General features: G+C 42.0%; 1 protein-coding gene across 2 annotated transcripts in view; it reads left to right on the top strand.

Moving 5' to 3' along the window:
- Nucleotides 1-27,958, top strand: part of CNTLN (centlein) — a 174,596-nt gene that overhangs the window by 88,467 nt on the left and 58,171 nt on the right. For both annotated transcript variants that reach the window (XR_014003283.1, XM_081176168.1), the window contains exons 13-18: nt 1,761-1,861; nt 6,856-6,947; nt 13,270-13,811; nt 16,680-16,851; nt 18,742-18,814; nt 19,795-20,012. Coding sequence is in view for 1 of the 2 variants with exons in the window: in XM_081176168.1 (XP_081032294.1) it covers nt 1,761-1,861; nt 6,856-6,947; nt 13,270-13,811; nt 16,680-16,851; nt 18,742-18,814; nt 19,795-20,012 (1,198 nt within the window). In the remaining variant the exon portion in view is untranslated. The remainder of the gene's footprint in view (nt 1-1,760; nt 1,862-6,855; nt 6,948-13,269; nt 13,812-16,679; nt 16,852-18,741; nt 18,815-19,794; nt 20,013-27,958) is intronic.

Genomic DNA, 27,958 nt, shown 5'->3' with positions numbered 1-27,958 from the left:
AAGTTGTGAGGAGTGATCTAAAAAGTTTTCTGATGTATCCTCCTGGAATTGCTTATGTGCTTCAGGTGCTTTGTGTATAAGATTTTACATAAATGCCTCTGGTTATTGCATGTATCCCGGTACGTTGCCTAAGGTCATGATAATTGGTTAATCTGTAATCATTATGATGTCTTCATAAAGACAATTATTCTGTTTCCTACTTATTTGTAATTTTTTTAGGCTGAAGTTTTGAGCCCCCCCAGTTTTCTGTATCCTGGTTTAATTTAGCTAAATGCTGGTTGCTAATATGCTTCAAATGCAAGGGATATAATTAAAATACAGTGGTACCCCGCAAGACGAATGCCTCGCAAGACGGAAAACTCGCTAGACGAAAGAGTTTTCCATTTTGGAGGTGCTTCGCAAAATGAATTTCCTATGGGCTTGCTTCGCAAGACGACAATGTCTTGCGAGTTCCTGCTGGTTTTTTCCCCTCCCCCCCCTTTTCTAAGCCGCTAAGCTGCTTATCAGCTGATCCGATAAGGCGCTAATAGCGCTAATAGCGCTAATCCGCTAATCCGTCAATGGGCTTGCTTCGCAAGATGAAAAACCCGCTAGACGAAGAGAATCACAGAACGGATTCTTTTCGTCTTGCGAAGCACCACTGTAGTTTTAGTGTAATGCACTTCTATTTCTCGGGAAGAAGAGGTTTCTAGACTGAGAGGACAGGGCTGCTCCTGCCACACAGTTCTTCTCATATAGAGTCATAGAACTGTAGAGTTGGAAGGGACTACAGAGATCATCCAACCCTGTGCAATGCAGGAATCTTTTCCCAACATGAGGCTCGAACCCACAACCCTGGGATTAAGAGTCTCGTGCTCTACTACCAGCTGAGCTATCTGCTGCTGGACAGATGACTTGATGGGACTTTGACTCATCGTAGGAGGGAGCTATTTCTAGCTGAAACCTTGATTACTTATAATGGAAGCAGAAACCAGCACACACAGGAAAGAAAAAGAGATCTGCATTTATAAGGGCTGTGCTGTTAACTGGCAGAGCTTGAGAGTACCAGCAAGTCACTGTCATTCCAGTACTGTCTTGTTAATCTTTTCATTTGCTGTGAAATCTGTCAATGGGCAAATACTCAAACTTGAAAGCATAACATCATAATAGAGAGTATATTGCATTTCAAGAAAATCAAATCAAATACAGACCGTTGCGACAATGCTTTCTATTTTCAGTCAGATCTTTTACAAATCTCTTCTTACGTGGTTGTGGTTTGATTGCTGATTTCCCCAAAAGTTGGCATTGTAACTAAACATGAGAGTGGATGTATCTACATGTTTTCAATTAAAGAGACTAGAAATGGAACAATAGGATTTTCTTGCTGATCGTACTGTTCTGGAGCGGGACTGCTCATAACATACTAGTGTTAAAAGTTACCATATTTACTCAAATGTAATGTGCACCTTTTTTGGCCAAATTATGTCGTGGAAATTAGGGTGCACATTAGATTTGACGGTACATTTACATTTGCCAGCAAATACTTCTTTGATTTCAAAGATTTGAAAATTGAGGTATGCATTTGATTCAATGGTACATTAGATTCACATAAATACAGGTAACACTAGTGCTGATATGTGTTTCCTGAAATTCAGTATAAAAGTTTTCAGTATTTTAAGTGACATGTTTTATTCAGCACGTTTTTGTAGGGTATGTCTCCTTGACTCACTCACCCCACATTCTTTCTGCTGTGCGCTCACTTCTTGTGTGTGTTTTTCTAGACTGAATTTAGAGGAAGAATTGGATCAGATGAGAGTGTATACATCTAGGGATAAAGCTACAATACAAGAACTGAATATATGCCTGCAACAAGAAAGAGAAGGTAGGCTTATTTCAGCCATAATGTCAAATAAACCATGTGTCGTGCTAATTATAGGTTATAACCCAAACCATAGTTTTAGATCTGTTTCTGTGCTTTTCTTTTCTGTCCTCGCAACGCTCAGCTTCGTAAGTTCATTCTAGGCCCCATGGTACAGTTGCAGAGGGAAACAGAGCGATGGCTGTATAATTATGATGTGTTAATTCAGACATCACACCAAACTGTGTTCTCAAACACTATTAAAATCATGGCCTCTGATGCTGGCTTGCCAGCCAAATGCAAACTGTGGTTTGTCAATTCACAAATCACTTGAAAACATACTTTAGCTTCTTAAAACCCTGGCTGGCGAAACCAGAATCCAAAAACCACAATTGGTGATAACTATAGTTTGGTATGATGTCAGAATTGCCAGGGAGGTCACAAGGCTAAACAGCTGCCCTGAGCTTTTTGGAAGAAATGTAATAAATTTCGCTCAGCTTACTTACGCAGAGGTTTGCTGTTGTAATAATTTTCCAGCTTCTTCCTTTTTAATCATGAGGATCACATACATGGATATAAGAAATGGCCTATCAAACCATATCTATGGCAGTTGTCCCTCTTGCATCTAGCAACTTGTCTGTGTCAGTTATGTCAGTCACTTCAGATATACATTGCTTCAAGTGCTTTCTTTGTTGTGAAGCTCTTCAATAAGTAAGAAATGAGTCACAGTTCTCCTAAAATGGCACTCTACCATAATTAAGTCATAGAGGCATTGGCTCTAATGTGTGCCCTATTGCAGCAATTGAATTTAACTTCAAATTATTGTGATTACCATAATCATGCATTTCAGTGCTTTTTGTTTTTTTTTTAAGGCTGGCATCTGGGATCTAAAAGCACTGTTTGCATAGCTGTTAAGGGGATTTGATTTCCAACCATAAGAACGAGAAAAGAGTCTGCTGAATCAGGCCAGTCGCCCATCTAGTCCAGCATCCTGGTCTCATACTGGTTGACTGGGGTATCTGTGGGCAGCCTGCAAGCAGGACATGTGTGCGACAGCACTCTTGCCTCCTGCTTTTCCCATGATAACACCCATCTTGAAAGACCTACATTGGCTCCCAGTACGTGTCCGAGCACAATTCAAAGTGTTGATGCTGACCTTTAAAGCCCTAAACAGCCTCAGTCCAGTATATCTGAAGGAGCGTCTCCACCCCCATTGTTCAGCCCGGACACTGAGGTCCAGCACCAAGGGCCTTTTGGAGGTTCCCTCACTGTGAGAAGCCAAGTTGCAGGGAACCAGGCAGAGAGCCTTCTCGGTAGTGGCGCCCGCCCTGTGGAACGCCCTCCCAACAGATGTTAAAGAGAGCAACAACTACCAGACTTTTAGAAGATATCTGAAGGCAGCCCTGTTTAGGGAAGCTTTTAATGTTTGATGTGTTACTGTATTTTAATATTTTGTTGGAAGCCACCCAGAGTGGCTGGGGAAACCCAGCCAGATGGGCGGGGTATAAAAAATACATTTATCATCATCATTATCATCATCATCATCATCATCATCATCATCATCATCATCATTATTCCTCTGGCAGTGGAGGTAGAACATAGCCATTGTAGCTGGTAGTCATTGACAGCCTTGAATTTGTCTAGTCCTCTTTTAAAGCCATCAAAGGAGTCAGTTGCCTCCCATAAATACTTGCCATTATCTTTCTTCTTTTTCTACGTTGGCACATTTTGACCCTCTAGCTTAGAGTGCAGAAGCAGAATCCCTTGGTGGGGGGAAGCAACATCCCCGTGGATGTGTGCAGCCCAAAACTTTGAACACTCCAAACCCATAGTGGCTGGGGCAAGCCAATCTGGTGGGCGGGGTACAAATAATAAAATTATTGTTATTATTATTCATAGTATTCTGAGGTTCCATTTCCAGACTGGCTGGGGCATGGAATGGGAGCACCATATCCTCCAACATTACTCCAATGAAAATAGGGTTGTCCTATTCAACAACAACAATATTACTCTCTATACTCTGGGTTGCTTCCAACATATATAAAAACATCATTAAACATTAACAAACTTCCCTATGCGGGGCGTGGGGAGCCCCGCCGGGAGCACAGGGCAACGGCGCACAGCCCACCCACCACTCCCAAGCGGTGCTGGAAAGAAGGGGGAAGGGGGGAAGGCTGTCAGCAAAGTGCCCCCCCCCCCGGAAGCAGTTCAGATTGGTAGGGGAATATCTATTTTTCCTTTTTCCTATTGATTTTTAAAGGTGCGGCTTATTTACAGGTGCGGCTTATATCCGCTGTTCCTGGAAAACCGGGGCACTTGGAGGGACTGCAGCAGTCCTCTGAGGGACTGGAGATACACTGCCAGCTCTGGCTTAATTTTAACTGTAATCTGGACATTTAGTCATTGTTGTGTCAGTTAACCTCACCATCGACACCTGAATCTAGAGTGAATTCTGCATACTTTGCTTGGTAGCAATGAACCTTTGTAACTCCTCTCTCTCTCTCTCTCTCTCTCTCTCTCTCTCTCTCTCTCTTTTATTTGTTGCATTGTGGCTTTCCTAAATTCTGGATCACCGGGGAAAAAAAAAGATATTTAAATCACCTTTGTTTTCAGTGTGTGTAAATCTTATATTCAGTAGTTGTAATTCATATATCTAATCATGTTATAAGGTTTAACGCTGAGTGCTTTGATCAGTTTATTATTAGAAACAAAACAAAAAACTCCCTCAAAAGTAAATGTTGATGTAAAAGCTACAATTGACATTCAAATGAGTGAATATTTAGAAAAAGATGAAAAGCCTCTATGTGTTACCATTGCATGTTACTTAAAGGAAGTAGCAAATGTATGCAGTACCACTGTGCTGAGGGACTAGCCTTGGAACTAACATGGGAGCTGATAGATTAATATCAAGGTAAAGGTACATATTCCCCAGCTGCACAATTTTACTTTTTTCAGCTTCTATTATCTTTAGACTGGTGCTCCATTTATTTTGTGAATACAGAAGTTTTAATTGGCCATGACATGTTCCAAAGACAAAAGAAAGATCTAATTCTCTCTAACAAACTTGTTAGTCACTGTTTATGCCAAGAGGATTGCTAACCTACAGAGAGTAGCAGGCTTTTCTTCTGCTCCTCCTTTGTTTGTGAATTGAAAGTTCTTAAGTGACCTGCCATGTCTGCTTTACTTTTGAATGACGGTTCTAAAGCAAACCTTTAGCCGGTATAGTGGATATTATTCTCTGAGGAGGCACATCTTGTTTACCCTAAAAATATTTTTGCAACATTTGAGCAGTTTTCCTGCAATCCATTTCCTTTATATAACATTTTTTTAAAAGCTCAGTTCACAGTTAAAAGCACAGCTGTGGCTTGGTATATGCACACAAACATACTTTCTGAGCCCTTGGCTAATGGGCACTTGATGAATTTAATTTAAATATGGGAATGGACAATTGGAAGGGGTGCAGCACTGCATATTTTGGGAGAGGACTGGCTGGAGTGAACCATTCAGACATGCAAACCATGATTTCATGTTGCATTCATTAAGTAGCCATCTTGAAATACCTCAAGGGCTGTCACATGGAAGAAGGAGCAAGCTTGTTTTCTCCTGCTCTGGAGGGTAGGACTCGAACCAATCGCTTCAAGTTGCAAGAAAGGAGATTCCGACGAAACATCAGGGAAAATTTTTTGACAGTAAAAGCCATTTGACAGTGGAAAAGTCTCCCACGGGAGGTGGTGCACTCTACTTCCTTGGAGGTTTATAAACAGAGGTTGGGTGGCCATCTGTCATGGATGCTTTAGCTGAGATTCCTGCATTGCAGGGGGTTGGACTAGATGATTCTGGGGGGTCTCTTCCAACTCTGCAATTCTATGATTTGGTCCTTTGGGCAAGCTAAGAAGAAGAGTTTGGATTTGATATCCCGCTTTATCACTACCTGAAGGAGTCTCAAAGCGGCTCACAATCTCCTTTTCCTTCCTCCCCCATAACAAACACTCTGTGAGGTGAGTTGGGCTGAGAGACTTCAGAGAAGTGTGACTGGCCCAAGGTCACCCAGCAGCTGCATGTGGAGGAGCGGGGAAGCGAACCCGGTTCCCCAGATTACGAGTCCACTGTTCTTAACCACTACACCACACTGGCTAGTTGTGTGTGTGAGTTTCTGCCCATGTGGTCATGAATATATCCAGCACAAACCGCAGAAAAGGCATTGGAATGATGTGATGGAAATGGTTGGAACTGGGCCGCAGAATTGGCTTATCAGATGGAGCAGCAGGGCGTGTTTTCAAGGCGGGTTCCAGATTGCCTATTTGAAACGCATGTTTTTACTTTTATAAACAATGGTTAGTATGTAATAGGTTTTGCGTTTTCAACTTTGGGGCTAGAGCGAGGAGGAGGTACAATCGGGGGATACCATCAAGCGTGTGGATGATCTTCAGAGTGGTGAATAGAATGATGGGTCACCAGTTGGTTGCTGGAGTTTCTAATTGCTATGAATCTCCAGCATTTCAGTGGAATGGCATGTGTGACTTATCCTGTAAAGTACTTGATCTTTCACCTTACAAGAAAGGGAGTTTAAAGTTCCGTCCACCCTAATTCTGTTTCTGTTTGCTTTGTTCGCCAATCACTCTGATCCTCCTGGCAGGGGATAAGACCCAGAGAACAAAACTGCTAGTGACTGTGTAGATAAAAAGACTTGTGAATTTGCCTTTTATGGCACAGAGGGAATAGTCTATAAAAGAATGAAGATGGGAATAAAAGTACAGCATCTTTAACCTGCACATCTATTGTACCTTTGAAAAGCTTGTACTGGGGGGAAAAACATGGTGATGCTACAAGGATTAATAATTATACAGCATAAGACTTTAAAAAAGGTCACTCTTTTGAGGCTGACCAAATGGCTTGACAAGAAAATAGACCACATTATTCATAATTGGGAAGCCAATGAACCCGTTTCCTTAAAATGCCTTGGTATTGTTTTACTAGGATATTAGGTGTCAAAATATATTATTTATTTCCTCTTCCAGAGCTGCTCTTTAGACTTGGTGAAGAGGATGGGGTCAAGAACAGTACTCCAAAGAAGAATGTGAAAGAAATACCAGCACAGACATTACTGAAGGTACCCTAATCTGTAAGATATTGAGTCCAGCAAGTTAAATCTCAATTTCAGTGTAAGGGATCATAAGTTAAAAGACAGAACTGATGAATGTAAGCCATGTGTTCTTTTTTTTAATTACCACCCATAATTCAAAATAACCCTAACTGCCAAAATTGTGTCAGAAATCAATGCTTGTGGAAAATATATATGTGTCTCTTGTAGAGGGAACGAAAATTTTTAAAATGTATTTAAAGAGACAGGGAAGATCTAGATGTAAATGGAAGCATTTCTTTGTTTTAGGAAGCTTTAGTAAACATTTTGTGTGCCGCAGTTTGCTTTTGTATAGTACAACACGTAAATACTACACCGCAATGGCTTTTTATACTTGCAGAAAGGACAATTTCAAGACTCGGTTGTGTATGCATAAGTGTGTAAGTTCACAGTGCAAAATAGTGCTATTATTTTTTTTTAAAAAAACCCCCGATGTAATTGGTTTTATGCCTATATGTGGTACCTCTAAGATGATGCCACTGGCTTGCTGATTCAAAAATCATGTATGGGGGCAGAGGCACATTGGTATATTGTGTGAAGGAAACATGTAAAAAATAAATGAATGAAATCATCAAAGGCTTCCAAGAGCCCAGTGTGCCCCCCTGTATATAGGCTTCTCATTGGCCCAGTTTGGATGCTGCAGTAAACCATGGTTTAGTGCTGTGCACACACTGCAGTCATCCTCAAGCTCACACACTCTCCCCTGCTTTTGCACAGCTAGGACAGTGATTTTGTTTCCCTTAAATATGCCTTTTAATTCTGACCAAACTAGGGGTCATGTTTTACATTAACTTTGTAGTTTAAACAAGCCAGCTTTGTAACCCATGGCCGAAGTTGATATATTTTGAAACTGGTGATGGTTAGTGTAAAACACAATCCCTGGGTTGAACACAACCACCACTGAACTGAAACTAAATTTTTCCAAAGTTATTCTCTGACTGCACAAGAGGATTGTAGCATCAACATAGCAGTGTGGTGTATATTACTTGGTTTACCGCCCACAGCGTGAGGGGAGGAAAGAGGGGAGTTGTTGGGTGTCGGTTGTTGCTGCTCGTCTAAACTTTCGAATCAACATAATTATGTCAGAGGCTCAAAACTTTTTGCTAAAAACCAAAGCCAACAATTAAAGGCTGTTTGATCTGTGATGATAACATTAGTGTATTTCTTATGAAACATGAAGAAATGACCACAATCGCTCTTAGAATATAGTGCTTGCTATTTAACAGTTTAATCTGGAATTTATCTGTACCTTGGTTGCTGCAGATCTTAATCCTTTTTAGATACCTGCCCCAGCAATCTGAAATACAGTGGTGCCTCGCAAGACGACATTAATTCGTTCCGCAAGTCTCTTCGTCTTGCGGTTTTTTCGTCTTGCGATGCACGGTTTCCCATAGGAATGCATTGAAAATCAATTAATGCGTTCCTAGGGAAACCGCCTTCAGACCAGGTCCGGGGACAGTCTGTCCCCCGACCTCTTCTGAAGGCTGGGGGGGGGACAAGGGCTTTTCTTCCCACCCCCAGCATTTTAAAAAACCCTGGGACAGCGGAGGACTTCTCCGCTGTCCGGGCGATCTTAAAATGCTGGCGGGCGGCATTTTAAAATCGCCCCGGGACAGCGGAGGACTTCTCCACTGTCCGGGGCGATTTAAAGGCCCCTGGGAAGGCAGGCAGGGGGGACAAAGACTTTCGCCCCCCGCCCGCCTTCAGAAGGTGTTCCCGCCCCCCCGCCCGGCTTCGCAGCAGCGCTACGAAGCCCGGCGGCTGGGGCAGGTGTCCCCCCCCCGCCCGGCTTCGCAGCAGCGCTACGAAGCCCGGCGGCTGGGGCAGGTGTTCCCCCCCCCGCCCGGCTTCGCAGCAGCGCTACGAAGCCCGGCGGCTGGGGCAGGTGTTCCCGCCCCCCCCCCACCCCGCTTCGGAGCAGCGTTCCGAAGCGGGGTGGCTGGGGCAGGTGTTCCCGCCCCCCCCCCCGCCCGGCTTCGCAGCAGCGCTACGGGACCCCCAGCTACGGGACACGGGGAGATTTTAAAATGCTGGGGGTCGGCAGCGAACGCTTCGCTCCCGACCCCCAGCATTTTAAAATCTCACCGGGACAGGGGGAGATTTTAAAATGCTGGGGGTCGGCAGCGAACGCTTCGCTCCCCACCCCCAGCATTTTAAAATCTCCCCGGGACACGGGGAGATTAAAAATGCTGGGGGTCGGCAGCGAACGCTCCCGACCCCCAGCATTTTAAAATCTCCCCGGGACAGGGGGAGATTTTAAAATGCTGGGGGTCGGCAGCGAACGCTTCGCTCCCGCCCGCCAGCATTTTAAGATCGCCCGGGGCAGGCGGGGGGAAGGCAGGCGGGGGGGGGAGCAAAGACTTTTGCCCTCCGCCGGCCATCAGAAGAGGTCCTCTTCTGAAGGCCGGCTGTGGGCGAAAGTCTTTGCTCCCGACCGCCAGCATTTCCCTATGGGCTTTCGTCTTGCGATGCAAGCCCATAGGGAAATTCGTCTTGCAAAGCGCCTCCAAAACAGAAAACCCTTTCGTCTTGCGGGTTTTCCGTCTTGCGAGGCATTCGTCTTGCTGGGTACCACTGTACCATAGGTAAAGGTAAAGAGACCCCTGACCATTAGGTCCAGTCGTGACCGACTCTGGGGTTGCGGCGCTCATCTCGCTTTATTGGCCGAGGGAGCCGGTGTACAGCTTCCGGGTCATGTGGCCAGCATGACTAAGCCGCTTCTGGAGAACCAGAGCAGCACACGGAAACGCTGTTTACCTTCCCGCCAGAGCGGTACCTATTTATCTACTTGCACTTTGATGTGCTTTCAAACTGGTAGGTTGGCAGGAGCAGGGACCGAGCAACGGGTGGTCACCCCGTCACGGGGATTCGAACTGCCGACCTTCTGATCGGCAAGTCCTAGGCTCTGTGGTTTAACCCACAGCGCCATCCGCGTCCCTCATCTGAAATACCATATATATTATATTGTATATATTGTCTTATATTGAAGTAAATATTTCCAGCCTAAATTAACTGATGAAAGATGTACAGTGACGTAACCAATTTTCAGCTCATGAAACTGAATTCTTGGGGGAGAACTGCACTCTTATGCCTTTAACAGATGCATGGCAGGCGGAAATTAAGCAGGTCAAGCCTTTGCTAGTAGGGCAGTAGAATTATGGGAGCAGCTTGACCCAACAACATTCTGTCTTATTAGTTGTTTGTGACCCATTTGGGGGCCGTTCCCCCCATCCACACGTGCACAAAAGTTGCATATGACACAAATCATATGCAAATTTTATGCAAACTTACCCACCCCCCCTTTTTGCAAGTGGGTGGAGGGCCTAATTCATATACTATAATAATAATAATAATTTATTATTTATACCCCGCCCATCTGGCTGGGTTTCCCCAGCCACAATGTACTGGCCCCAGAAAATACAATGTACTGGCCCCAGAAAACCATGTTGGCAGCCCTTGAGGAACAAACTATTTGGATGAGGTGCAAGAAATGGGAAGGCCTGGGATAAAGGGGGTGAAATGTTGCTGTTTCTTCCTGAGCCTCCTCATCTCTAGAACTGATATTAAGTAGTTCATTTTGTTAACAGCTGCTCACTTAGGAGGCTGTGCTTTACCATATGTTTGCTCCAAAAATATATTTAAAAGTGTCTTTCTGCTTTTCCATCCCCATTTCTTGAGCTGCTTAAACTGAAGTTTTAACAGTATGCTTGAACTGAATAGGCGAGACCTTGTGACTTAATATCAGGATAGCTATGTCCATTTATCTTATATTTGTGAATTAGCTTGTAGGAAGTACAGTAATTTACAGCAGATGATGTGATTGCATATACTTCTAACACTTGCCATATGGTCAGGTAATGAAGGCTGTCATCTCGTTATTACTGAATGACAAACATCATGTTAAAATAATAACACAGAACAGGAAATGCTCACATTCATTTATCTTAAGGTAGAGTGAGTAATTGAAATAATTTGAGCGATACAGTAGAGGATGTCACACCAATCACCTGTGTTTCAGAGTAATTTTGTTTGCCAGGTACACTCTAAATTCCATCTCTGTGGATTAAAGGTGTTATCATGAGACCTTAGGGTATAAACCTTGAAGACATTCATTGTTTCCTTTCAACTATTGTAAATGATCTAGTCCTGCACCAAATAAAGAAGAATCTGTTTTACAAAACTAAAAGGCAGCAAGCATCTTACATAGGAGGGCTTTATGATGGAGGCTAATTTGACGTAAATTATTATCAGACAGGCTTCAGCTCTGGCACTAACTCCATAGTGTATGTACTACCCAGATATACAGGGTGGTGTTTCATTGCTATTTGCTGCAATTGTAGCTGGCTTATGGTGGGGAGTAACTAGAGCTGAGAGCTGTAGCAATTCCTTCTGGAACATCATCCAACTATTTTCAGTAATAAATGACAGTACTCCAACTGGACTTAGGCAGAGTGCCACTTCTTTTAGCCTCAAAAGCACTGACAATTGGTCAGAGCAACATCCCTGAGTTCCACTCCAAACTTGATTTTAATTGAAACCAGAATTGTATCAATACACACCACCTATGCAAGTTTAAATGCTCTGACGATAACAGTATTCACTTGGCTCGTGCACCAAAATGACAAATTTGATGGTGAGGTTTATTCATTCAAGCAATATCCTGGCAGAATCACTAACCATTTTGTCTTCTCTGTATTTCTGAAAAATAATAATGAAGGATTTAATACGCCAAGGTTGCCCTGTATTGGTCTGCTATGACGATGCAAAAGTATCATTTTCATTACAGTTGTGACTGGGGATTTCCCCCAGCCTCACTCATCTTTACTCCAGACCTCCCCATGTTCAAAAGGTATGGAGGGGGGGACCTGAAATTGCATTTCACTGAATGTTCTTCCACTCTTCCCTGTGCCATTACGGTTCCTGATAAGTGATGGGCAGTAACCACTGTCATTGTCAGAAGGGCAGAGGTGGAGAGCGCAGGGTCACCACACTACTGATGTGAATAATGGCTTGGGGTGGGCAGCTGTTGCCATCCCATCGCGGCAGGCTCCGTCCTCTGGGGAGCAATACTTCGCTAGGCACCCAGCATTTGGGGAAATCCTCTGGCTGGCCATTTGGATTGGTGGGCTTTCCCACCACCCCAAGATTTGAATTCCAGCCAATCTGGGCTCACTGGGTGGGCAGGGCTTGGGAGAGGACCGTAGTGGTGCAGGCTTGACTCCAGTCCGCACCCAGCCTTTAAAAGTTGGTCACATTCAACCCCAGGGACCACGGTTGGCTGAAGAACATTCAGATAAAGATCTGAATGAAGCTATTAAGTTTATAAGCATCAAAATAACTGAAATTATAAATATTATTTCTTGAGACAGTGTAGCTCAGTCTGAATTTAATGTGCAGAATTTATTTTAAAGTTTAATAATGTCTGATATCTGGGATAGCTTTTGGACACACTGCTCTCAAGGTTGTGTATAAAGCAGACGTGAAAGCAATTTTAAAAAGAAGAAATATAACTAAGAAAACAAAAATTGAATGTTGAGCAATTACACCTCAACAAGACTAAAGAGGCTATTGTAAAAAACCAGAAGAAAAATGTATTTACTGTCAGCCAGAAGCTGAGCAATGAAAGGGTTAATCTAATCTCCCTAGGGAGGGAGTTCCTTAATCAAGGGGGTGGCCCAGAAAATCCATCTCACGTTCCTGTCTACTGTTAGTCCATATGCAATCCATTACAGTGTCCAGGCAATATATTGCTTCTAAGGGCCGAGGTCTCTTCAGCCTCCCCAATAAAATATTTGAGGGCACACTCCCAAAGCTGATGGACGTTGCCATTCAAATGGTGTGTGCATGCCGCATCTTGTGATTATGCGGGATGGGCTTACCTGCCCCTCCCATATTTTATTCAAGTTGGCACCCCTGACTGCAATTCCTTTCCCACTTACCTGGGAGTATGCCCCACTGAACTCAATGGGACTTCCATCTGAGCAGACGTGTATAAGATTGTGCTGAAAGTCTCTGACTATATTTAGACTTCTGTGTCACTTTGTTGGGAATGTTAACTTCCTTTTACCATCTGCCCTTTGTTTAACAGATGTATTATTGCAGTTCAAATGCATTCATCTGCACTACCTTGGAATTATTTTTCGATTAGGTACTTTAAATAGCTTTTGCCCTTGCATTGGATGCAATTTTGTTTTCATAGAGAGTATATAGGACATTAAGACATAATTGCTAGACTGACTGCTGTCTGAAAGGTTAAATTTGAAATATGGGGGTTTTTTGCTGTTGTATTCAGGTTTTGGAACTGGAAAGGAGGCTAAAGAGTTTCGAGAGAGAATCAAGGAGATTGAAGGAAATCAACAAAGAGTTAACGAAAGGTAACAGTGATCTGAAAGCATTGCTCAAACAGCAGAAGGAAGAAGCAGAGGCCAGGGAGAAGGAGCTGGAGATGCTACTGAAACATATCAAAGAAGTCCAGCAGGACAAAGCAGACCTGCTGCTACTGATAGATGGGCTAGAGAGAGAGGTTGCCTCTCTGAAGAGGCAATTGGCAGAAGCAAACTCGCTGAGAGATGAAAACAAGGATCTACTGAGTCAAGTGAGGCAATTGCAGAGTTCGCTGGACAGAGCAAGGACAGTGCCTTCTATGGCCAATGCGGAGGCATCCTGCAGGCAATGTCTGTGTAAGAGTAGAAGTGCCAAAGTTAAGTTGAAAACAGGGAAGAAGAAAGGCTTAGTGGGATATCACCAGTCTCTTCTCAATCAGTCCATCAAGGTTATGAGCGGTGTATTTGAGAACTTCAATAAGGACGGCTGGGAGGATGTGAGTGAAAGCAGGTACGGCTCTCATTAACTTCGCTCTGTAGAGGGGACACTGTGCATATGTAAAGTACTAGCAAATAGAGATTGAATTTTAACTACTGTCGATTTGGTATTCAGAAAAAATACTGTCAGAGCCTTTGAAATATCTTGGGAGGTCTTGTTCTGAGTTTATTGACTGAAATTTGCATGCAAAATTAGCCACAACTGCACGAGTATTTGAGTAGGTGCCAGGAAACCCAAAAGAAGGCGATGCTTGATTTCTTCCAGTGATGCTATTTTCATGCAGTCATGAGGCTTGAAATTGACAGTTTGGCAGGTTGATTTAATTTGCTGGCCCTTTGCATATTCACCACTGACAGCTAAGGATTCCCAGGCAAGCCTTGCGAAGTCGGTTTAGTTATCTTGTGACATGCCGACCCGGGAGTAGAAACATTTTCTCCCCTTAATTTAGTTAGATAAATTTTGAATGACCCATTTCAGCTTGCAACCAGATGTCTACAAGCTGTTTAACGTCCTTTAAATTAAGGATCATCCACACTAATTATTTCATGTATGTTTTATGTGCAGTCATTGTACTAACTTTAATTGAATGATGGTTGAAAAATCAGTTTTGTAAAGGTAAGTATAACTGCATAGGTGCTTAGAAACAGTCCTTAGCAAATGCTATTTCTGATCCTGAAATGAAGCCACTTCAGGATGTTTCCATAGGTTGTAAGAGGCCAATGGGTGCAAAGTTCCTCAACTTCTCACTTGATTTCATTTCATACATATAATGTGCATCACCCAACTTTCAGAACTTGCCATTTGCACATGAGAATAATGCCTTGAATATTTCCCAGTATTCCCGAAAGGGGTTAGCTCATGTTCATTTGTGTGGGTTTTGTTTGTGTGGGGTTTTTTTAATCTTATGAATGTTGTAAAATCAAATAAATTTATCACACCCCTTTTCATGTTCAACCTGAATTGTATAGTACATTTGTAAATCTGCAGTTATGGAAAGTTGGTTTTGGACAGTTATTTGTATTCATCAAATGAACCAAATGTGTGCAGAATAAGTCTGCAATAAGAAACATCCGTTTTAAAAATGGGTACAACAAAGGATCTTCCAGGTCATGTGATGCTTGTCTTAACCAATAATAATTGAAGATCCTTTGTAACAATTTGCACATTATCTTTATAAGATGTTTAAGAGTTTAGATGTGGGTGGGGAACCCACGGCCCGCCAGAAGTTATTGGACTCTAGTTCCCATCAGCCCCAGCCACCAGTGCCTTAAGGATGATGGGAGTTAGAGTCCAGCAATATATGGAGGACTACAGGTTCCTCATCCATGGTTTCGATCAGACCTTGACTTTAATTTGAAATCTGGATAATATATAAATTTTGTAGCTTTCACATTCCTTCCACGATAGGAGGAGTGGTCATTTTCAACTTCTACTACTAAAGGTGGCAATATCACAGAAACACAACACTGTTTGGTAGTAAGTAGTTTTTTGGAGGTTTCTTTTTATCTCAAGTATTTGATCATGTGTGTGTGTGTGTCTTTGTGTATATAATGTTAAGGGTTTAGGAAGCTGTCATTGATTGAGTTAGGTCATCCGTGTTGTCTTATACCAGTTTCCCCACCCTGGTCTCATCTTGTTGTTTGGGAGTACAGTTCCCGTCAGCCTCAGTCTGCATGCTGAGTGGTCAGGGATAATGTGTATTGTAGTCCAAAGCACCAACAATCTGAATCTGCTTTATTCAGATATGCGAAATCAGCGCTCTCAGGATACAAAAGAAACATACTAGGCACATGTATCCTTAGAGGCAATCAGATGAAGCTTAATTCAGTTTTAAAAGTTTGAGATTAAGTTCTCCCTTGCCATCACTGAAGGCTTTCAGTCGGCATATTCTTTAAGTCACCTCAAAGTAAGCTGGGCATCGTTGCTTTTCATATTTATCAATGTTCCTATGCCCTTTATATGGTTACCATTAGGCTCTTTCTGAATTCTGGGGAAAAGTTCTTCCACAGATTTGGGGACAAGCAAGGCCACATGTGGCCTATGCAGAAATGTCACGCCTGTGCCAGTGAAAATATAATGTCTGAACTATGCATAACCCTGTCTAGAGGAGAGAATTAATGGCTTCTCAGAATTTTCCCAATACACATATTTCCTTAAAGAAACACAGAACAATTATTCTATTCTGGATCTTTAGATATGGTTGCAACATCCAATGGTCAAGTGATAAGTGGCCCCCAGAGTCCTGGGCAACTAATGCAAGGAATCAGAGCAGTTGTTGGGATTTCTTGCTGCTGTTTCCTTTCTCCATTCCCTTTCCTTAAGCAGGAAGCATCCATTACATTTTAAAAGGGATCAAAATAAAGATGATGAAATTACATTCTTATAGTCAGTACTTCATATTTCTCTAAATTTCAGGATATGGGGTGAAGGTTTGGAGAACTAAGGTCCTCTGAGGGTCTTCTGCTGGTTCCCTCACTGTGAGAAGTGAAGTCACAGGGAGGCAAGCAGAGGGCCTTCTCGGTAGTGGTGCCCTCCCTTTGGGAAACCCTCCCTTCATATGTCAAGGAAATAAAGAATTACACAACTTTTAGAGGACACCTGAAGGCAGCCCTTTATCAGGAGGTTTTTAATGCTTGATGTTCTATGTTTTTAGATATGCTGTAAGCTGCCCAGAGTGGCTGGGGAAACCCAGCCTGATGTGCGTGGTAATAATAATAATAATAATAATAATAATAATAATAATAATAATAATAATAGCACTTTAGTTTGTGTGTTTGTTTTTTCTAGATCATTATGTGGTTGCTTTATTTTCTGCTTTATTGGATAATTGGAGATCATTAAACCCCAATGTTCTAATGTTTCCAAATCTGGTCTTCATAGTGACTCTGAAATACCAGTTTCCGAGAATCTGGGGACAATAACTGCAAAAAGAGTACAGCATTCTCCACTGACAGACAAAAATGACCAACAGGAACAAAATAAGGTGGAAGATAATTGCATGCCTCCAAACAGTGTGCATTTAGAAGGCCCAAGCAAAATATGCTACAAAAAGGTAAAAATGGACTTGAGCACATTTAACCATGCTGCTCTTCAATGTATGTGACAAATATTTAATGGTGATCAAATGCATTTGTCTTGTACATCGTGGTTCCTCTTAAGATATGTTAACAGAGTGGCAGGGGATCAAACTATGAGGAAGTGGCAACATCACAAGTCTGATAAGGCATGAACAAGCTGGCTAAACAGCCACTGTTATCAAATATTGTTAGCGTTGTATGACGTTGCACTGGTGCAGCGGCTGAAAATCACATCCTAGGCATTTACTTACCTCTGCAACAGATCTTGCAATCAGTCACAAGTATAGTAGCCCTGTATGAAACCTGTGCTGTGTGGCAACTATTTCTTTAAAGTCACTCACAGCACGGATCTCTTTGTTTTCACAGTGTCACTGCAAATCCTGTTAGCATCTGTGTAAGCTACCAGGTGTTCCTGCTTGGCTCATCAGGCAGTGCACCCTTCACACCGTTATTTGTTGTCCAAAGAGAGCTTAGTTTATATGAACCCTGATATACAGCTGTTAAATGCTGTTCTAGTAGGAGCCATGATTGAGCTGAATGAGATTTGCATTGGCATTTCAGATATGTGTTCCACAGAGAACTTTTTGTTTGGTATCTCGCAATGTTTCTTAGCATAATAAAGTGTGTTTGGGAAGATCCCTTGATCTGCATTAAGGTATATTTTGATGGTCTGTCTGAGTGATTGCCCAGGTGAATTCCCAAAGTTTGTTCTCCTCCACAAAGCAGCCTTCCAGTTATGCAGGGTGTGATTGACCACTCCCGTATTCTTACTGCTCTCACCTTACTAAGCAGCACATGCACAATCCCAAGCTTTATGTACAGTGGTGCCCCGCAAGACGAATGCCTTGCAAGACGGAAAACCCGCTAGACGAAAGGGTTTTCCGTTTTTGAGCTGCTTCGCAAGACGATTTTCCCTATGGGCTTGCTTTGCAAGACGAAAACGTCTTGCGAGTGTTCCGATTTTTTTCCGCTTCCCCCCCTTTTTCTAAGCCGCTAAGCCGCTAATAGCCTTTTAGCCGCTAATCCGCTAAGTCTTTAATAGCCGCTAAACTGCTAATAGCACTAATCCGCTAAGCCGCTAATAGGGTTGCTTCGCAAGACGAAAAAAACGCTAGACGAAGAGACTCGCGGAACGGATTAATTTCGTCTTGCGAGGCACCACTGTATTCAGAGTTCCGTAAATACAGGAAGTGCTTCACTTTGTACATTGTTGATTAGTCTCTTGTTGATTCACAAAGGGAAGGATAATCTGTAGCTTTTTAAACAGAAATAGTTTTTATTAAATGTTTCCTTGTGTTACAAAACAAACAAATAAACAAGTAAAAGTGCATCTAGCACCTCCACTTTCATAGAGTCTATTTCACAGTTCGTTTACATTTGGTATAAGACACTATTGTCATATTGTGCTGTTGGGGGAAAAGAGAGGGGAGAGAGAGAGAGAGAGAGAAGGAGCGAGGGAGGTAGGGGGATAATAATCTTTCGTCCTAGTGCATAGTGTTTGTGCAGGGTTTTCGTGTCAGCATCACGAGGGTAGGTTATTTGTGTGCATATGTATATAGATAGATAGTCATTGCAAGAGATTAGAGAGTCCAGAATTTGGTTGGTTGCATTCAGTTTGTTACAGTGTGGTTTGATGGTATGGGTTGTTGTTGTTTTTTTGCTAGGGCCAGATTATCCATATTGATTTGTATGCTGTTGTGGGGGATAGGTAATTGTTTAGTTGTGCTGTATGTGTGATAAAGGGAAGCCACACCAGGGTGAAGGTGTCCTTCTTTGCTGATTTGTAGCTTTTTAAAATACCCAACTATCTCATGTATAGCCACATGCTCTACTATTCAGTACATGTTTCTTTCTGGTGACTCTAGCAAAAGAAAGAAACAGAAGTAGTTCCTTTCCACAGAAAGAAGATCTTGCATTCAGCTCTCAACCCAAGTAAAGGTAAGATTCTTATAAAACGCTTGCATTGTTTGTGAAAAGTAAAATTTATCATCCTATTATCATTGCACTCTAATATCTGTGTAGAGTGACTTTTAATGTAATCAAAGCCAGTTAAATATCACATATGCATGTATTTTTCTCCTGTCCCGGGTATCTGAGGCCAATTTCTGTTGGTAACTTATTTCTGTTCATGAACATTAGCGGGATTTTGAGCAGTAACAGAACAATACAGACCGCCTTCTGTGGTCCATGCAATACCAAACTGCTGCCCTTTACTTATTTACCAGAAGCGTAAATCACCCTAAATAAAAACAAATTGAGAACACACTGATAATTGGATGAGCATATTCATGACTGCATTAGTGCTGAATTTTGTACAGTTTTGCTTCTGACCTAATCCCAAGCATTTGGGAAAAGTATGGTATTCAGCTGAAGTAAGAAAGGTGTTGGAGATGGTCAAATTCTGGACAAATTCTTAACTGGGAGTGTGCAGTATTCTTCATGGCTGCCTTGTATTCTGAGGTGGGGGCGCACAGCCAGTACTCTCTGGAGTTGCGTTTGCAGGTCAAGAAGAATGACTCAAAGTTTAGGACCTCGGAGGGCATTTCCTTCAGCATAGTCTGATCCAAAATCAAACGATAACACCTGGCCTGCTCCACCTGTTGTCTCTACTATGATAACCAATGTGCTTTCAAATTTGCAAAGAGGGAAATTTGAAGAGAAACCCTCTTCACTTCTGATACGTTACAATAGTCTTTTATCAGTCATGCGCACAGCATCTAGCATGCGTTTAATGCCCACATAGTAGTACTGTATACTAAATCCTGCATTCTCTGAACTAGAAAAGGGGGCTTGATTAGGACTTGATTCTAAAGAATGTTTAGTTGTGAGGCATTAAAGTGTGAAGAGGGGATGGCCATTTCATCAAAGGTCGATGGAAACCATCAAATTAATTGTTGATCTCTGTGACCAATGTTTAGTAAACAGAGAGAAGAGAAGTATCGTGGGTCAGAAACCTGGCTGTGCCATTTCACTCAGGGGACGGATTACATCCTTACAGCAGCAGTTAGCCATTCTTCAGAATTCAAAAAAGACAGCCATGTCATCTCTCAAAACGTCCAGGGAAACAAATAAAAAATTAACATCCCAGCTGCATCTTGTTGAACAAAGACTTCAGGCCAGCAAGCAAACTATTCAGGTAATGGTGCACTGTAGTCTCGACATGCAAGAAAACCAAAGTTTGGTGGCCAAATTAATCATATACATCTGTTTACCTATCCATCTGAATTCAGAGATACCTGTGGGTGCATGACACTGGTATTGTGAAATTCACAAAGGTACATTATACTTCTGAATATGGAGATTCCATTTAGCTATCCATGCCAAGCATCAAAAAATATGAACACCTACCTGACACTTGTTTGTCTTGTGGTAAAGGAATACAGGTAGTGCTCATATTGGCATATTCCTCCTGAGCAATCTTCTGATGGTAAGTTAATTGAAAGCCATAAATAATGTACCTAACCGCAAAAGACTGTGTTGGACTGGCATGTGATCAAAGCCTAGAAATTCTCCTTGCCTACTTAGGGCTTCTGAGGACAGGTAGAACTGGATTTTGGCAAATGTGTTTTCAGATTTCTTCATCCTTTCTCCTCCCCTAGGTGACCAGAGTTTTTGAAAGGTAACTTTTGAGAAAATATGGAAACTAGACCACATGTAAAAATAGTCACACACATTTTTCCCTTGCTGCCTTTACTAACAAACACACTAGACGCAGGTTACAGAAAAAGTAATTGTCTCCAAGCCAAAAAAGAGAGAGATAAAACTGTTGCAGAAAGTTGGGCAAAATATCTATCTATACAAGTTATGTGCCAAATCTCAGCATCCAATTTTAATTTTCTGATTTCACCCAGTTATTCTTAACGTGCTCTATTAGTGCTACCAAAGGAGAAATCACTTTAAGAAGAGGTTTCGGCTACCTTCCAGTGAAAATTAAGGAGGTAAAACATCGCTGTAGTCACTGCAGGAACATATGCATTTTAGAGGTAGCTTTGGGTTTCAAAAGACCAAGTGATAGAAAAAACACATTTTTAGTACTGCCTATGATCAAGAAATTGGCTGGTTAGCTTTCCCAAACAATCCACGAGCTGTAAATCAATGGGCAAACTTTAGTTATAGCTCATGAGTCTAGGTTCCGGTGATACACCAAGCCAAATCTTGGCTTGGATCAGCAAAGAAAGCTGCAAGCTCCTCTCCAAGATTGTGTTCATTGGTGCCAAGCCAAGGTTTGGCTTAGTGTTGATATGAGAACTAGGTCACTAAGTGGTAATGTAGTAACTTAGTGGGCAGCAGGAGATACTGACATGTGCTTTTTATGATGTGATGTTACACTTACAATTCACTCTGGAAATGTTGTAATAGATGTAGATGATCTTTGGCATCTATTGATTATAAAAGTTTGTGGACAACAGCAGATATTTTCTTATGCTATTATCCTTTAATGACATGCTGTCATGCTTACTGCCCACCCACATAATATTTTAATGGATGTAGATGTTTTTTGGCATCTATAGGCTGCAAAGCAGGACAGGATGGAAGTGAAAATACAAGCCCCTGGAATGATCTGGACGGGTTTAAAATTGTGGATAGTAGTAGCTGTAGGGAAAGTTGCTCTTAGCTCAGAAAAACCCACCCCTGCTTATACATCATAAAAACTTGTTAATGTAACATTGTTTGTATACCTAATTCATGACCCTGGATCAAACGCAGTCCAGTACGTCAGCTTTTGTTAACATAGTATGCGTAGACAAGATAACCTTTTGACTGAATGAAATTGAAGAAAAAGGTATGTAAATCAACACAAATAGGTGTTCATTCAGTCAATACTTTATCATCATCCCCATGGACTCTGGTTGTATAAGATCAGCTCTAGATTTAAGATGTAAATGTTCCAGATGTTCATTTTCGAGACTGATTTTACAGTTCCTGCAACCCGAGGATTGGCTGGCGTCTGTTTCCTGGATGGCTAGATTCATTATCCCTCCCTCCTCCACCCCTCTCTCACACACAGTGCATGTTTGTAACTATCTCATAATATGTATGTTGTTTTAATATTTTCTCTTAGTTACATGAATTATCTGTAGAATTCCAGAGCCCATATTGTGTTATCTTTGCAATGAAAACCTTGCCCCCCATATTTTCCAGCAAAATTACCGCAGGGTGACTGCGCATTTGGGATTTAGTGTACAGTTTCCGAGACTCATCATAAGTACTGAAACAAGACCTTCTGTTTGTGAGTAAAGTAGTTAGGCTTTCCACTCAGTGTGTAGAAATCACAGCTGGAGTTGTTACTTAATGTGGAAGTGATGGGATCTGATCTTTCAGGAGTTCCTTAGAAAAATGTCATGGAAGAATTATTGGCAAAATTCAGGGAAACTCTTTTTAAAAGCTTGTTTTTCCCCTCACACCCCCTGTGTCTAATGGCAGTGCTGGAATTTCCATCACCAGATGTCTTCTCAGATTAAGACATCCTCTGCTGTACGTACTAGGGTAATGACAATTATACATGGGTAAGATATAACATTAGCATAGCAAAAACTCATAGAGGTGCAAGGGATGCAAGATACAATACAAAACTGCCATACTGTAATTTAAGTCAGTAATCATTGCCTTTTAAATGTAGCGACCCAATTACAAAGCCCCCCCACGACAAAGCTACCCAGAATCCTTTGCTCCCATTCCCATACTGCTACAGAAGTGGCTCCACAGGAGTAATCGGATTGTTTTATGGGTTGCCTTTGACATCTGAAAAGGACTGAGTAGCTGAGCAAACCCTTCTCATCTGAAGAGGCCAGGCTTTTAAAAAAGGGAACAGACTTGCAACCTGCCAGGCAACTGTTTGCAGCTCCTTTGGGCAGCAGTACACAAAGGCTGTGAAGCAGCTCCTCTTCCAGATGTGTAACTGTTGTTTCTCCTTCAAGCCTCTGCTTGGGATTGCTGCGTTTCAGCCTAAAGAATTCCTCCAGTAGCATTTCAAAAACGACTGCAGGCGTTTCTTAAGGAGTTCCAGTGATGCTAGTAATTTGTAAAAGAAAATCTTTGTTGTTCAGTGCTTTCTGTGTTTTGCACTGAAAACCTCCTTAGCATTTCAGAGCTCTGTTGGCTTAAGGGAGGTAACTTTTGCTTTAACTTGGTACATCTTTCGAAGAGACTGAGTTACTTGTATCACTGTCAAACACTTAAATTGAATTCACAAAAGCAAAAGCCCTGCCATCAATTCCATTCTAGTCATTCCTTTTCTCTCTGCTCTCTCAGCTATATCTCACAGAAAACCCAGTTTCACAACTCAATCTCATTCACTGCCTCTCCCCTAGCTGGACCCTAAGCCCTTTTTTCGTGTGCCGCCTCCATGAGAGGTCCAGAGGATGGCAACAAGAGAACGGACCTTTTCTGCAGTGGCTCCCCATTTGTGGAATGCTCTTCCCAGTGAGACTCGCCTGGTGCCTTCATTATACACCTATAGTTGCCAGGCAAAAATGTTCCTCTTTAACCAGGTCTTGGTTGATTGACATACAATGCCCTTTTAAAATGTGTATGGGGGGATTATTGGGTTGTTTTTTTATTATGTGTATTTTATATTGCACTTTTATGTTGAGAACTGACCTGAGACCTGTGGGTATAGAGCAGTATACAAATTTAATAAATAAGAACAATAATAATGTATACCAGTTCCTGTCATTCCATAACACCCTACAGCGGTTCTCAACCTGTGGGTCACCAGATGTTTTTGGACTACAACTCCCATCATCCCTGAGCTCTGTCTTGCTAGCTAGGGGTGATGGGAGTTGTAGTTCAACAACATCTGGGGACCCACAGGTTGAGAAAGGCTGCCCTAGTATCTATCACACAGGGTGAATGAAAAACAGAATCCAGGCAGAAACTATGCAGATTTAGGCTATGGGGCTGCACATGTTGAAGCTGATTTCTACACATACAGTTGTCTACAGTGTGGAATTATTATTTTTTTGATCAAGGTCTGACCGATTTCCATGGGCGTGCAGGGATTCTTGTATCATTCCAGACACTGGGACATGCTGGCTGGGGTTGATGGGAGTTGGAGCCTAACGATATCTGGAAGAGCACAGGTCTGGTAGAAGCCATCTGAAGCTGTTTGCCCCAAACGCTTTTCTTGTGTTCAGCACTCTCTGCTAATGTGGGTGGCATTGTGTTGCAGATGACCTTTAAAGCCCTCAAGAGCCTCGGCCCTGTATACCTGAAGGAGTGTCTCCACCCCGTCATTTGGCCCAGAAACTGAGGTCCAGCTCCAAGGGCCTTCTGGTGGTTTCCATACAGGGAACCAGGCAGAGGGCCTTCTCCCTGGTGTCACCCTCCATGTGGAATGCCCTCCCATGAGACATCAAGGAGATAAGTAGCTATACAACCTTTAGAACACACTAGAAGGCAGCCCTCTATAGGGAAGTTGTTAATGTTCGATGTTTTATTATTATTTTTATATGCTGGAAGCTGCCCAGAGTGGTTGGGGCGAGCCAGTCAGATGGCCAGGGTATAAATAATAAAATTATAATTATTGGATTGCTCTTTGGCTAGTGGGTGGGTGGTCCCATGGTGATCGGGTTTGGGTGACCTTTTTTGGGTTTCCATTTCAGCGTTATGATACTAATTAGTAACTCTTTTCATTTTGTGACATACATATTTCTTAAAGTACAAGGGCACGATACAGTAGGAGATTTTTCCTTTCCGTAGGTTTGTGTTTCTGCGATCAAACAAAATGCCTTTTATGTTCTACTGATCTCTAAAGCAGGATTGCTATTTAAAAAGTCTTCCATTATTAATGAACTTACATAGGCTGCATGTTGGAAATGCGGCTTATTCATAAATTACAGCAGCTGTTTGGCATGAATCAGACCTGTCTGAGTGCTTATATTCATTGTAATGCAAACTGAATGTTGATAGATGCTAGATGCTAAAAAGGTATAATGTGGCAAGGCAAGTGAATTATCCTCAAAGAGGGAGTGCTGGTATTCAAATACTGGTGCATAGCCTTCCTAGAAAACAAAGGCACATCCCTGTGGATTTCCTTGGCATAAAGTAAGGGGCCCGATTCAGTTGATGTTCAGCACTTGAAAGTCCCATTTCCAACGAGCCCGTTAGGTATGTGCTTTATATTCTTTTATTTAAATATCAGGAGTTTAAAACTGTACACGGCCCTCTCCTTTTAGTTGCAAACTTAATACAAACTATAGTATATCAGTTTTTTCTTGTACATATGGCGTGATTTTGCTATAATTGTATCACAAGTTTTCAGTTGTGATTCATTCCAGTGCAACAAAAATCCCTTATTTTGTTTTTGTTTTGTTTTCTTGGTAGTGGTTTATAACACAGAACTCTTCCTTTAATAGATACAATTTCTGGGTGTCACATAATACTTCATAATGCTGATAATATGTAACTTAATAGTTGTACCATTTCTTAATCGCTTTAAGCGTTCCTGCTAAAACTGGTAATATTTATAAGCGTCCCCCCAAGCACCAGTTATTTTTATCGTATTTTATTTATTTTTGTATTTACCGTATTTTTCGCTCGATAACACGCACCCGACCATAACACGCATGTAGTTTTTAGAGGAGGAAAACAAGAAAAAAAATATTCTAAACGAAACAGTGGATGTATGATTTTTGTGGTTCATGCTGTGGCCACAGACATGTGATCTGACGGTGAGTTTGGGGTAGCCCAATGCAAAAATCCTGAGGATCCATGTGGATCCATGTTTGTAACCATGTTTTTGCACCACTGCAGCCCCAGGTAACAGTGGGTGCGTGATTTTTTTTGGTACAAACTGTAGCCATGGACATGCTATGTGATCTGATGGTGAATTTGGGGTGACCCAGTGCAAAAATCCTGAGGATCCATGTGGATCTGTGCTTTGTAACCACGTTTTAAGTGGGGAGGGAAGGAAAAGCACTCAAGGGACAAGGAGCACGCATGGAGCAGGCCCTGCTTCTCTCCCTCCCCCCCCCCTTAGCGAGCTGAAAAACTTTGCTGGAGGGACAGAGAGCCTGCTTGCTTTAAAGGAGCCTACCGGACAGGAGCCGCTTACACGAGTGTAAGCGGCTCCTGTTCGGTAGGCTCCTTTAAAGCAAGCAGATTCTGCTTCTCTCCCTCCTCCCCCTCCCCCCCCACCCTTAGCGAGCTGAAAAGCAAAGCGGGAGGAGACTGAAAATCTTGCCTGCTATTTCCAGCAAAGCGGGAGGAGAGAATACAGAGAGCCAGCTTGCTTTAAAGGAGCCAACCGGACAGGAGCCGCTTACACTCGTGTAAGCGGCTCCCCTCCCCTCCCGCTTTGCTCCTTTAAAGAAGCAGGCACTCTGTCCCTCTCTCCTCCCCATTCAGCGGCTCTTCTCCCTCTGGAAACCACGGAGGAGGGAAGCATTCGCTCCGTAACACGCACAGACATTTCCCCTTACTTTCTAGGAGGAAAAAAACGCGTGTTATGGAGCGAAAACTACGGTAATAATGATTTCTCTCACATGAAAGAATGAAAAAGCAAATGGTGTCTGGAAGTCTGGAAGAGTCAGTGTTCCCCATCTTTGTTTTCTAGAAAGGAAATAGTCCTTCTGGATCCCTGAATCATAGGATTAGAGGGTGCTACTTCTAAATTGTGTTCTAGAACCAGTCATTTGTATCTTTTATTATTCTAATTACTCACTGATAACAGGAGTTAAAACCATCAACATTGCCTATGTCCTAGATAAACCTTTAGCATGTACAAAAGTCACTTTTTAAAAGCTTTTAATGCTTCTGTAGTTACATACAACTTGTGTGTGTGCATTCCAGATACAAAAGCAGTTGTCCTGTATAGATACAATTTAACTCATCTAAACTTAAACTAAAACAATCTAAGATGAGAAGCAAATGTCTCCTGGATGGAAACTGTTTGCACATTCTAGAAAACTTATAAATTCCTTTATATTTGCATACTGGGGTAGGAAACATTTCCTAAGATCTTTTCTCCACTGTTGTGAAGAGGGCTTGTGCCTTTACTTGGTGTGTGAGACTCACAGAAGAGACACAAAGTGGGTACAAGTTGGCTTTTCCTTTGCAGGGTTCAGTACTCAAGTTCTTTCTGTATCAACTATATTCAATAGCCAGTGTTGGTGACTGCCAAGAAATTCAGAATATCTCCAACCTATCAAAAAAAATCTGTAGCTCTCTGAAAATGAAGTGCGGTCAGAATGCTTTGAGGCCATTCCCTGCTTTCTGTGCACAATTTGTGTCAATATATTTGCATTTGATATAGGTTCAGGCACATTTTCTGAAATAAATATTTCAAGTGTGTGTGTGTATGTCATTCTGGATTGTAGCCAGAGTACTGAATACATTTCTGCTGGCTCAAAATCGCATCTACCAAAAAAATTGTGAAATTAGTTCTCAGTTTCTGTTTCACAAATAAGACTGTTAGCTTCATTTTGCATGGAAACATGTAGAAACAAAATTGTAAGGCATTTTTGTTGCTTCTTTTTGTTTCTTGTTGTTGTTTTTTATACCAAAAATGAAGCCCATGCAATTTCCTCATTCCTACAACTAAAGGCCAGCAGATTGGGTGTTGGCTCTTCCCACAGATTGATGTAGGGCTCCCAGGATTCAGTTGCTCCTGCCTTCGTCAAGTGCAGCTAGATGGCTATTTGCCCCCATTTTTAGTTGTCTCCTCAGTTGTATTTATTGAAAGCTTTCCAAGAACTCAGATGATGGACTTGCTAACTGGGCTTTTCAAGATTCTGTAACTTGAGAAGCTAAGCCATGCCTCAATACTGTACTCCGATAAAATGTTACACTAGGTGTTTTTTATTTTTACTTTCCTATATGGGGTCTAATATTTTTTCTATGTACTACCATAGCCCAGTGAATGTGTTTTAGTGTTTGTGGCCTTCATACTCACCAGGACAGTTTATTTTCTGGACAAAGCACTCATGCTAGCAGTTAATTTTTCCAAAAGTATTTATGCTAAGAACTGAAAAATAGCTTTTCTTTTCGGCAGCTAGTTTGTGATTTTCCTTTGTACAACTCTGGTGATAACAACTGAAAAGTCCTATTTATATAATTTTTCATTGTCTACTCCCTGAATTG

The sequence above is a fragment of the Podarcis bocagei genome, assembly GCF_964188305.1.
Source record: "Podarcis bocagei genome assembly, chromosome: 17".
NCBI classification, from domain to species: Eukaryota; Metazoa; Chordata; class Lepidosauria; order Squamata; family Lacertidae; genus Podarcis; species Podarcis bocagei.
Note: the sequence above shows the minus strand (reverse complement) of the source record. Positions and strands in the feature narration are given on the sequence as shown.